Source organism: Microtus ochrogaster, chromosome 8 (genome assembly GCF_000317375.1).
Source record: "Microtus ochrogaster isolate Prairie Vole_2 chromosome 8, MicOch1.0, whole genome shotgun sequence".
Lineage (NCBI taxonomy): Eukaryota > Metazoa > Chordata > Mammalia > Rodentia > Cricetidae > Microtus > Microtus ochrogaster.
In genome coordinates, this window is record NC_022015.1 from 37,435,644 (window position 1) to 37,448,051 (window position 12,408).

General features: G+C 53.9%; 1 protein-coding gene across 1 annotated transcript; it reads left to right on the forward strand.

The window, feature by feature from the left end:
- The first annotated feature begins 246 nt into the window (after positions 1 to 246).
- Fgf3 (fibroblast growth factor 3) lies at positions 247 to 4,788 on the forward strand. The gene is made up of 3 exons (XM_005351607.2): positions 247 to 466; positions 2,248 to 2,351; positions 4,375 to 4,788. Exons 1-3 carry the CDS (start codon positions 247 to 249, stop codon positions 4,786 to 4,788), a joined length of 738 nt encoding a protein of 245 aa, XP_005351664.1.
- The last annotated feature ends 7,620 nt before the right edge of the window (positions 4,789 to 12,408 follow it).

Sequence of the window (12,408 nt, forward strand, 5' to 3'; positions counted from 1 at the left end):
CCTTCTTTCCCTCTCTCCACACGTCCTTTTCTCCATCTCCCCTTTCTCCCCATCTCTCCTTGTCTCCCCTCCCTCTTTTTCTTCCTCCCTCCCCTGTCCCCCACCACTTCCCGGTCTTCCTCTCCCTCTCTCTCCCTCCCAGCCACAGTCCGCACAGCCTGGCGCGCGGGCGTGTGCTCCCAGCGCCGCTCCTTCTGTGAGCCCCGCGCTGGCGCAGCCGCCGCCGCGGGCGGGCGCGATGCCGGGATGGGCCTGATCTGGCTTCTGCTGCTTAGCTTGCTGGAACCCGGCTGGCCCGCGACGGGGCCCGGGACACGGCTGCGGCGCGATGCGGGCGGCCGTGGGGGCGTCTACGAGCACCTCGGCGGGGCTCCCCGGCGCCGCAAGCTCTACTGCGCCACCAAGTACCACCTCCAGCTGCACCCCAGCGGCCGCGTGAACGGCAGCCTGGAGAACAGCGCCTACAGTGAGTGTCCGGCCAGAGGTGGGCGGGAGGGACTGGCGGGCTCGGTCCCCTGTCGCGGCGTCCCAGGTGGGAGCAGAGCTGAAGTCCATCCGAAGACTAAGCCTCGGTCCCAGCTACAGATCCCATAGACATACCCTGCCCTTCCCGCTCCCCCAGGGGCTGCGCGGGAGGAGAGCATGATTCTGACAGGTTTGTATTTCTCAGTGAAAAGCCGCTGGATAAGGATTTATCGCCCTCTTTATTGTTTTGAAGACCCCGGGGCGCATGACCAGTCCCTTCCGTCCTCTTTGCTCTCAGCCCGTGCGCCAAGGACACTCCCCTGGGCAGAGCTTGGTTTTCGCGACTAGGCGTCCGGCTACGGGCTTATCCCATGTCCTGCGCTCTGTAGGAGAGCACGCGACAGGACAGAAAGCCGTCCCCGCGTATTTTGGATGCAGCCGGCACGCACCTAAACGTCCCGCGGCTGGATGATACCTAGCGCCAATTCCCAAGCACTGCAGGATTTGGCTCCGTGGGTGCAGTACACGCGAGCCGAGCTCGGCCCTGAGTGTTGCGCGCCGCGTGGGAGGGAGGCCGTGCAGAACTCACGGCGCCCGGGGCTCAGGAAGCCGAGTGGGGGGCGAGGGCGGCTGTAGGAACCGCAGCTTCCTCCTTCAAAGCCGCAGCCCCGCGGGGGCGTCCTGGGGACCAGCCCCGACCCGGCCTGGAGCGCTGGGCTCCTCACGAGCACCCCCTCCCCAGTTGCCCCGTCCGGGCGGGCTCCAAATGCAGAAGAGAGGCACCTTTACAGTCTTCCCATGGTGGAGGGTGTGCTCATCTGGCACAAGCTCTAAAGGTCGTCCCTTGCACCCTTCCAAACCGTGTATAGGGTAGGACCCAATTGGTCCTGGTTATCTGGACTATGTTAGGGCCCAGAAGGGCGGGCATCAGAGATGCGCTCCCTGGAAAGGGAGTTAATCCTCAAACCACTATCCCAGGGGACATTGCCCTCCCCTCCCAAAAGCACTATCCTGTTCACAGGAAAGGCGCCTGGAGGATTTTTGTTTGTTTGGTTTTATATTTATTTATTTTGTGTGCCACGATGTGTATGTAGATCATTGAAGCACTTGCCTAAGTCGGTTCTCTACTTCCACCATATGGGTCCGACCTAACTCAGATGGGCAGTCTTGGCGGCTACTCAGCCATCTGAGCTGGGGGACCATTAACTTTTATACTTACTCTTGGGCCTGGGTGAGCCCCAGTCACCTTCCCTCTGCACCTAGGCTCTTCTGCCCCAGGCTACCTTTCTGCACCCATGATTGGATCCATTGCCTGACAGTGTGGATAACTCTCTGGCTGGGCTGCATTAAGCACTGGCTCCCCCAGGAGTCTCAGACACCTCCTCTTCTAGGGCTCCCTCTTCCCCAGGGTTTGGATCGCCCAACCACTATGTGTGACCTTGTCCTCAGCCTCAGCTTTCTAGAACAAGCCGGTTCACAAGGGGGCACCCAATACAAACTGAATTGATCTGTGTTACACCCAAGATGCCCGATGGGGCAGTACACCCCCACTGTGTCTTCTCCTGGGGTTAGGATTAATGTCTTGGGCACAGTGGCTGAATGTCCCCTTCTTCGCCTACTGTCTAATGCTTTCTTTCTACTAGGACTTCCAACCCCTCCACCATGACCTGCTTGGCGTCATGGCTGCCCTTCTGTCCCAGCTTCCTAAGCCCATGGGAGTTAGTGCAGGCTGAGGTTCTGCTCAGGTGGGGCAGGTGACTGAACCTTCCTGACTCTTTCCAGGCATCCTGGAGATTACTGCGGTGGAAGTGGGCGTGGTGGCCATCAAAGGGCTCTTCTCTGGGCGGTACCTGGCCATGAACAAGAGAGGACGGCTGTATGCTTCGGTGAGTCCCATCCCTAGTGGGCAGGTGTAATAGCCATCTGGCTTGAGCATCTGGTTGGGGGCCAGAAGGAACATGAGCAGTAGAATGCCTGGCTTCCAGACTCAAGCTGGTCCAGGTCCCCCCCGCTTCAGAGTGCCCACCCAACCTGTCTGAAGTCTCTCTCTGAGTTACAATGGTGGAGATAGGGAACATGGCAGCAAGGTTCCAGACCTCCGTGAGAGTGAATAACCCAAGATAACTGTGCAGTTGAGGGAGGCGAGATCAGGGCAAATCTGCCCTGCATCTGTGGAAGGAGGAAGATGGGTGCTTGGCCTGTTCTCAGGGTGGGAAGGCAAGAGCTGTCTGGCTCAGGAGGGGAAGGGATGCAGAAATGTTTGTCAGCTTAGTGCTGGAGTAAGTCCTCGGCACCCATGTATCAAAACTGGCCAAAGTGGTGTCACCCCAGCACTAGAGGGGAGGAGACAGGACGTTCCCAGGCTCCCTGGCCAGCCTAGCTGAATCAGCCTCCATGCATATGGCCTTGGTGCCACCGGAAAGCAGAAGCTCCGGTACCTCCTCCACACTCCTGATGGACACACACCCTTGGCTGAGTGATGGGTCCCAGCCGCTGCAAAGCTGGGCTGGCGATTTCCCCACCTCTCGGACCCTGCATCCTGTCCCACTCTAGTGTGAGCGAACCCAGCTGACTTTACATGTGAACCTGGCCCTCCCACAGAAACTCTGCCATGAGGTGAGGTCTCAGGCGTCCTCAGTGACAGTTTATATCTTTCTGCCCACAGAAAAGAGCATAGTGGGGTGGGACCACGGGTGTGGTCTCCTGGTTTCGGGGGAACAGGGGATGGTGAAGTCAGGGGTCCTGCTGGCTGGCTGGAGTAGAACTTTCCAGAGAACACATCAGAGATGATCTCACAAACTTACAGACAGACCTGGGCCTATATAAGGCCTCAGCCTCTTTGACCTGACTGTTGGCCTCTATGGTTTCTTCCTGCAGGCTTGTGCCTGGCTTCCTGCGTGCCCAGCGTGGCTACCCATGCACTGCCACCATGGGCCAGTGACAACCCCACAGTCCATCCCACCTCCCTGAGTTATAGATCACAGTAGCCCAGAATGCTCAGGGATAGGAGAGCTGACAAAAGGCAAATCCTCCCCCCAGCACAGTGAAACTCAGTGCTCTCTTCAACCCAGCTAGTGGTCTCAGGTGACACTGGTTCCAGCGCAGCCAATCAGGAGCCTTGCTGGGCCTCCTCCTCTCTTAGCCCCATAACCATCCATCTCCAGGTCCTCAGGTGTGCTCCTTGAGTTGATATCTTCAACACGCACCTCTCCTTACCTCCTGCCGCCCAATCCCAGAAGCAGCACCTTGTCACACTGGCCTCGTCCCTTCCCACTTGGAGCTGCAACAACCTTGGGGTTGGATGACTGCCCTGTAGCTTCTCTGTCCTCCAGCCTGTCTGTTCGTTGTCTGTTATCCATCCATCCATCCATCCATCCATCCATCCACTCAGCCAGCTATCCATCCACTCATCCATTCTTCTACCTATGTACCCATCCCATCCACCCAACCATCTATCCACCCAGACATCTATCCACCCAACCATCTATCCATCCAACCATCTATATCCACCCAACCATCTATCCACCCAGACATCTATCATCGACCCACCTAACCACTCAACCCATCATCCATCCGTATACACTTATTCACTCACCCACCACTCATCCATCTACTTACTAACACACCCATTCATCCACCTCCATCATACTCTATCTAGCACACGCCAAGCACTGAACCCAGTGCAAGCCTACAGCAAAAAGAGAGAACTTCCCTTTGTCCTCATAGGAGGGCTAGTTACTTGGAGCAGGGCACAGTCTTGGGAAAGGTAGGCTGGCCATGCTGCATAGACTTTGGGCAGGCATGGACAGATGGTCCAGGCAGCCTCAGGAGACAGGGAGGCATTGGGGAGGTGTGGTCCTATTGACATCATGGCCTCCATGGCTGTTATCTGTGGCCTCTGTCTGACAGGAGCACTACAATGCAGAGTGTGAGTTCGTGGAGCGGATCCATGAGCTGGGCTACAATACTTATGCCTCCCGCCTGTATCGCACAGGGCCCAGTGGGCCAGGGACTCGGCGGCAGCCTGGTGCCCAGAGACCTTGGTACGTGTCTGTAAATGGCAAGGGTCGGCCACGCCGGGGCTTCAAGACCCGCCGCACACAGAAGTCCTCCCTCTTCCTACCCCGAGTGCTGGGCCACAAAGACCATGAGCTGGTGCGGCTGCTGCAGAATGGCCAGCCACGAGCTGCAGGAGAGGGCAGCCAGCCTAGACAGCGGAGGCAGAAGAAGCAGAGCCCAGGAGACCATGGCAAGATAGAACCCTTGTCTCCTGGGGTCGTTCCAGGCGCCCATCTGGAGACAGGTGAACTGGCTGTGGCCTAAGTGGCCACCCTGAGAACTTTCTGAGGTCAACCCCCGCAGGCACCCAGCATCATCTTGGAGGCCTGGCCTCCCCACCCTTGTCACTGGGTTGGCTGCTTGGGGGATCTAGAACTTGCTTGTCCTTGGTGGCTTTCGGAGAGCAAGTGCCAGCCACCGAGGGGCATGAGTCAAAGCCCCTGAAAGACTCGAAGTTCAAGATGTACGTGGGATTACATGGGAGGAGCTTTTGTTGCAGGGGTGACCTGCTGGTGGAGCCCAGCCAGAGGCAGACAGACGGCCCTGGCAACCCGAGGCAGTGGACACTGGAAGGGGCTATGATTCAAACATTAAATATTCACTCTGTCTGGCTATTTAACAGCTAGGATTCAGGCTGAGGATACCTCAAGACTCAGACTGAGACATTCTACGGGGGGGGGGCAGGCAGCAGTCTGCAGGCTTCACTGCACTGTGTCAGGCAGGCTGTGTGCAGAGAAAGGGCTGAGGTGCTGCGCGCATGTGTGTGCCTATGTTTGTGAGTTCTCATGTTTGTAAATATCCACAAGGGTGTGCAGGAGAGTGTTGCTGTATTCCCAAGAGGCTATGTGTGTACAAGGCATGCACACAAACTGACCTGGACTTCTGACTTCCAGGCCTCTGTGTGTGTGAGGTGTGTTCCCGAGTGTGTGTGGATCGAGAGAAGAACAGAGACCTGCTCTGTTTTAGAATCTGTTCTTTCGCTTGTGGTGATTTCCTCATTGATGTGCCCAAATGCTTGACAAGAAGCTTCCTGAAGGAAAGTGGATTTACTGTGGCTCACAGTCTGAAGAACACGGTCCCTCACGGTGAGGGGAAAGTGTGGTGATGAGGGTGGATGGAGGCTGCGGCAGCAGGAGCGTGCAGTAGCCTGCTCACATCTCCACGGAACAGGGAGTGAGAGGGGGATGCTGGGGCTCAGCAGAGAGAGAGAGAGAGATGAGTGTAGTGCCTGGCTCTTTTTCTTTTTAGGCACATGGTTTGGGGGTACAGTCTATCATGGTGGGGAAGCCATGACAACAGGACCTGAGGAAGCTGGTCATATGGCATCCACAGTCATGGGATAGAGAGAGAAGAATGCTGGTGCTCAGCTCACTTTCTCCTTTTTATTCAGTCTGGGATCCCAGCCTATGGGATGGTGCCCCTGCCACACACATTCAGGGTGGGTCTCTCCTCAGTCAAAGCTCCCTGAAAACCCTAACAGACAAGCACAGAGGCGTGTCTCCTCGGTGATTGTGAACCCAGTCAGGATGGCCATGGAGATGAAACATCCTTCCCTAGAAGGACAGTTTCAGCAGGTGAAGCACTTCAGGCGGAGGTCCCTTCCTTCCTGTTCTTGCTGCCCACCTCCAGGGCTCTGGGCTCTCCACAGGCTCAGCTCTGCATCTTTCTGAGGGAATCTTGTCACGGAGCTGCCCCCAGCATCGGCATAGGTAGACGCAGCCCCAGTCCCCAGACCTGTTCCCTGAACTGGCATCCAGGATGACATGGTCACAGTGATAATGGGGGTTCACTTTTCCCAGCATGAACCAGGCACCTCAGCAGCCCTGGGGAGGGCTGGGAGGATGGGGAAGTGTCTGTTAGCTACTATTTAAAACTGACCCCCGACAGGAGTCTGGGCTACTTCTGCAGTTGACTGCCTTCTCGGGGGTTGTCCCCAGCCCTTTGGGAGGTCAGTGGCTTCACACCAGGCCTGGGCTAGGAGGGAGGCAGGAATACATTCACGTCCTGCTCAGTTCATATCTTGGTCACTTGACCCCAGTTGACACAACACAGCCTTTTCTAAAAGGGGTGGTACTGGGTACCAGATACGTGGTCCTTACAGGGAGGCCATCCAGGCTCAGGGAAGGTGCCAGCCCAAGCCATTAGGGTCCCGATGGAGAGATCTGACCATAGCTGGAATGGGAGTAGGGGGCACACCCGAAGAAGACCCATGGGGGAGGCATACAAAGACACTTAGAGCATCCCACTGGTGAGATTCTGTGTGGACCTGGGGACTGAGTCAGGGTGAAGCTTCCACAGCTAAGTGGCTGGAGGCCGCCAAAGCTCCAGTAGCTGGGGGGGCACTGCAAGAGAGCCTTGAACCCTTAGAAGGAGCTAGCCTCACCCACTCCCATGCCCTTGAACTTCCGGCCTTTGACCTATGATGTAATACATTTCTGCTGTTTAAGCCCCCACCAGGTTGGTGATATTTTGTTTGTTTCTGGGTTGTTTGTTTGTTTGTTTGGTTGGTTAGTTGTGTTTGTGCGTGTGTGTGTGTGTGTGTGTGTGTGTGTGTGTGTGGTGCTGGGTGACTGTGTTTTGGGGTGCTAGGGATGGGATCTGAGGTGTAGAACATGCCAGACAGGCCATTGAACCCCAATGCTGCTGTGACACTTGTTTCGGCTTCCCCAGCACAGTAGTACCAGGCCTGGCTGCCTGGCCTTGGGTCACCGTAAGAGGAAGAAGACCCCATACCGATGAATACAGAGAGGGGACAGACCAGCTCCCAGGTTCAAAGTCACCCCAACTCCTGGGAGTCAGGCCTCAGCCTAGGGGTAGCAGGGGCATGTCAGAAAGCTGTTTCCTTCCACTCGGGGGAACTGGAGTAGGTCAGAGCTCCAGAAGAAGAGTGGTGGGGGTGAGGTGGGGGTAAGAAGAGCCCATTCCTTCTGCCCGCTCCCACTCTCTGCAGGGAACTCAGGTTCCATGAAAGGTCTCCTTGGAGATTTTCCCAGGCGGGTCAAACACCCGTCAGGAATGAACGGTGCAACTGTCATGAGAGCCGTGGCGGTGACTCTGGGAACACAGAGCTGGACCCAGAATAGTCCTAGCAACTTTCTGGGACAAACGAGGGAGAGCAGGGCTTGGCCCAGGTTGAAACAGTTGGACTCACAGCAGCATCTCTCACTGAGGTCCCTAGGGGGCGCAACCAGTTTCCATCCCCCCTCCAACAGAAAAACTGCAGCCAGATGCGTGTGGAATATTACTCTGCCTGAAAAAAAAGAAGAAAACTCTAAAAGAAGGCTCAATGCTGAGTGACACAAATGGGTTCTGGGCCACATGGTCAGGATGTCAGCTCTACAAAAACCAAGTGTGATGAAGCTGCCAGGAGTCAGGAGAGGGTAGGGAATGTCTTGGATGGGGACAAAAACTGCAGTCTAGGGAGAGGAGAAAGTTCTTCAGATATATGCAGGGATGGCTAAAAGTCGCTAAACTGTCTACAGAGGGCCACCGGGCGGACAACTGAAGCGCTGTGATGTGGGGGGCCATGACTGGCTGCAGCGTTGCTTCCAGAAGTGGCTGGGCAGCACTGCTGAACAGAACTGAGATATGGTTCAGGAGGCAGAATGTTTGCCGATCACAGATGGAGCAATGCCGGATCCCATCCTCAGCACCACATAAATTGGGTGTGCTGGCGTACCACTGAGAACCAGTATTCAAGAGATGGAGGGGTGGGGGAGGAGATCAGAAGTTCAAGGTCATCCTAAGCTACAGAGTGAATCTGAGGTCAGCCTGGGCTCCACGAGACCTAAGAAAGAAAGGAAAGGAGGGGAGGAGCTGGGGAGATGACTCAGAGAGTAAAGTGCTTGCTGTACAAGGTTAAAGACCTGAGTTTGAATCCCAATGCCAATATAAAAGAATAGCACTGTGATACCCACCTGTAAGCACAATTCTGTGCTAAGGAGTCTGACAGGAGGGTCTCCGGGTCTGGCTGAACAGCCTGGCTGAATCAGTGAACTCAATTCTAGGTTCAAAGAGAACCTGTGTCAAAAATTAAGGTGGATCTCAGCACTCAGAAGGCAGAGGCTGTAGGATCTCCATGAGTTGTGAGTTTGAGGCTAGCCCAGCCTATGCAGAGAGTTCCAGACCTACCAAGGCTAAATAGAGCGAACCTATCTTAATCTGGGAAAAAATAAAGAGTGGAGAATGACGACAGAGGGAGGCGCTGGAGTCTACGGCTGGGCTCCGTGTGTGCTCACAAACACACACATTCACATAAGTGCATACACCACATACAGACACACACAGAGGGAGCTGGAGGAATGACAGAGGTGCTGAAGTCTACAACTGGGTTCAGTGTGTGCCCTCACAGGCAAGCACACACACACACATAAATACATACACCACATACATACACACACGTGTGTACTCACGGGCAAGCACACACACACATAAACGCATACACCACATACAGACACACACAGAGGGAGCTGGAGGAGGGGAGAGGAGAGAGAGAGAGAGAGAAGGAGGAGGAGGAGGAGAGGAGAAATGGGGGGGGGCGCACTTCAATCGGGCTGCGTTCTAGGGCTTTCAACAAGGCCACCTCTTCTCCCTAGCACCTCTTTGGCCCCTGCCCTCTCACCCTTGCCTTATGATCCCTGGCTCTTGCTCGGCTTCACCACTCCAGCCACACTGTTTGTTCCCAAGCTCCTTTGCACGTGCCGAGGGCTCTCTACCCTCTGCTTGTCCCCAGGTTGGTCCCTTCTCAACAATCGCTTCTGAGAGTATCTTCCCATGGCCACTCCTGCCGTAGCATTTTTCCCATAGAGCCTTGCAATTTTCTTTCTCTAATTATTTACTTGTGATCATCCTCTGCCAGTTGCCCACCAAGGGGAGGCACTGGGGTGTTTAACTACTGATAGTCCTGGAACTTCGAGGCTGTAGCCCCATGCCTGGAACTTGAGACATGAGCTAGACGTTTGAACATGAATGGTGGGCATGAAGGTGGCACAGACTTGCTGCTGCAGTCACTGACGAGAAAATCTTCCCAGAGATGGCAAGTGGTTTTCTTGGGGCCACACAGTCAGTGAAGGACGGACTGGGGCTGGTGCCAAGATCTGAGAACTCCAAGGCCTGTCCCGCCACCTGCCTGGTGTGGAGCAGGAGACTAGGCCATGGATCCCAGTGGTCAGAGACTGCAGCTCTAAAAACCCCAGAGCTGAGCTGGGAGTGGGTAGTACACACCTTTAATCCCAATAGTCAGGAGGCAGAGACAGGGGGACCTCTGTGAGTTCGAGGCCAGCCTGGTCTACACAGTGAGGTCCAGGACAGCCAGGGCTGTGTAGAAAGAGCCTGACTCAAAGCAAAGCAAGAAAGGAAAACAAACAACAAACAAACCAGAGCTATGTGGAATTCTGAGATTGCTCCAGAACTTCGCAGGAGACAAAGCGCAGGTCCACACAGACACCCGCAAGTGTCCCAGCTCACAACAGGGAACCAGGAGACTGTACGTGGGCGGGACCCTCTCCAGGTGAAGAAAGTGTTTTAGAAAGAGGGCGTTGGTGACAGGGCAACGTGCTGAACTCAGATTCATCGAGGCCACACCTCAGACAAGGGGAAGGTGCAGGTTGTATTAATGGGAACCTGATGTTGGGACTCTAACCCAGGCTGGTCTGGCACTTTTGGCTACTGGCCTGCCTCCACCTCCAGAGTGTTGGAATAACAGGGGTGAGCCCTCACGCTCCCAGGTCTTCCCGTGATAAACTGTAGGGTCAGGCCCAACCCATACAGTACCACTACCCTCCAGCAGGTGGCAGTGATCTCAGGAAATGATCTCAGGTGTGGACTGACTGGGGGTTGAGAGTTTACCGGTTCCAGGTGGGGATTCTTATAGGATCTTTGCAGGAATGGCTACCTGGGTGGGTTGTGCTAGGCTATCCCAGCAGGCTCAGGATGACACAAGATGGAGCATCCACAGGAGCAGGACCAGTAGACAGGAACCCAGGTCAGGGATATAGCAGGGGTCCACTCTTGCCACAAGGTAGGAGGTGGCCGATGAGCTTGGAAGAACAGTGGGGCTGGAAACGTTTTCCACGCCATGCCATGATGGCTGACTGCCTCAGTTTCCCCCATGTGACAGAAGAGGAGCTGAGGCTCAGAGAGAAGAAACTGTTTGCACAGGATGGGGGAAGGGAGGGCTGTGGTCAGGTCCATCTGGGCTCTAGACCCTGCTGGCTCACATGGCAGTTTCCTGCCTAGTACCCTGGATTTAAACCAGGGGTCTAGTCAGGCACAGTGATACAGGCCTATCATCCCAAGACTAAGAAGGCTGAGGCAGAGATGGGGTGGGATGGTGGTAAGTTGGGTCCGACTGGACTGCAAATCAAAGTCTATCTCAAACCAACCAGCCAACTGTGGCTCTCAAATACAGACCCCCTACAAGGCTCTCCTCCCCAGATTGTCTGGATATAATGCCAGGGTCCTGGATTCCCTAGTAATGCCTGGTGACCTTCCTAGCCAGGACCCCCTATCTTATTTCTATTTTATTATTTATTTATCTATTATTTTAAAGTGCTCTTAACCAATAACCATCTCTTCAGCCCTCCTTTTTTTGTTTGTTTCTTGACTTACATTTTTGTTTTGTTTTGTTTTTCGAGACCGGGTTTCTCTGTGTAGTCCCGGCTGTCCTGAAACTCACTTTGGCCTCGAACTCACTGAGATCTGCCCGTGTCTGCCTCCCAAGCGCTGGGATGAAAGGTGTGCACCACCACTGCCTGGCTGTTTGTTTGTTTTTTTGTTTGTTTGTTTGTTTGTTTTCTTTTTAGACAGGGTTTCTCTGTAGCTTTTTGGAGCCTATCCTGGAACTAGTTCTTGTAGACCAGGCAGACCTCGAACTTACAGAGATCCGCCTGCCTCTGCCTCCCGAGTGCTGGGATTAAAGGCGTGCACTACCACCACCTGGCCCGGCTGTTTGTTTTTTAAGACAGGATCTCACTATGTAGCCCTGAATGGTCTGTAACTTGCTATGTAGATAGGACTGGATATAGATAGATAGATAGATAGATAGATAGATAGATAGATAGATAGATAGATAGATAGATAGATAGAGTTGGCTGGCAGGACAGAAAAAGACTTGCTACATGTGATGCCCAAGATGAGGCATGAATAGCCACATAGGGCTAAGAAAGCAGTCTCTCAGATAGGCTCCGTGTACAGAGGCAGGGCTCTTAAGAGACCCTGCTGTGCAGAGCACTTGGGCTGCTAGTGTGCTAGGTGTAAATGCCTGTGCTCACAGCAGCTTCCCAGAGTTGGGGCGGTGAACCTGTCTGCATGAAGCTAAGCTCTCAGGGAACTGAGAGGGTGGAGAGGGCCACCAGAGTCGCTTGGCAGCTGGACTGGCCATTTGGTTTGTCTCAGTGACAGTAAAGTGGTCTAGACCAAGAAAACTTAGACAGACACAGTAAAAAACAAAAACAAAAATAGCAAAAAAACAAAAAACAAGTGAAGACAGTCACACATACACATACAAAATGAACAATTTAAAAATAATAATGTAGGGCTGGAGAGATGGCTCAGCAGTTAAGAGCACTAGCTGCTCCTCCAGAGGTCCTGAGTTCAATTCCCAGCAACCACATGGTGGCTCACAACCTTCTATAGTGACATCTGATGCCCAGATAAAAAATTAATTTGAAAAAGAAAAAAAAAGTCTAAAAGAGTAAAGTAACATAAAAAAAATAAACCACATAAAGGTGGGAAATACACATGGTGTTTAGATCCTGAATGATACTTTGTTGTCTTTGAATTTTTTAAATGCTAATGTACAAAAAAATTTGCTGAGAGACATTGAACTGTGAAAACTGCTAAATCAAATCAACTTATATATTTTTAAAATGTCTTAACTTCAGC

Excerpts from the sequence above, each read along its gene's own strand:
- Fgf3 (XM_005351607.2), top strand. The coding sequence starts at position 247 with ATGGGCCTGATCTGGCTTCTGCTGCTTAGCTTGCTGGAACCCGGCTGG. Across the intron at positions 467-2,247 it reads CCTGGAGAACAGCGCCTACA|GCATCCTGGAGATTACTGCG; the intron begins GTGAGTGTCCGG and ends GACTCTTTCCAG. Across the intron at positions 2,352-4,374 it reads GAGGACGGCTGTATGCTTCG|GAGCACTACAATGCAGAGTG; the intron begins GTGAGTCCCATC and ends TCTGTCTGACAG.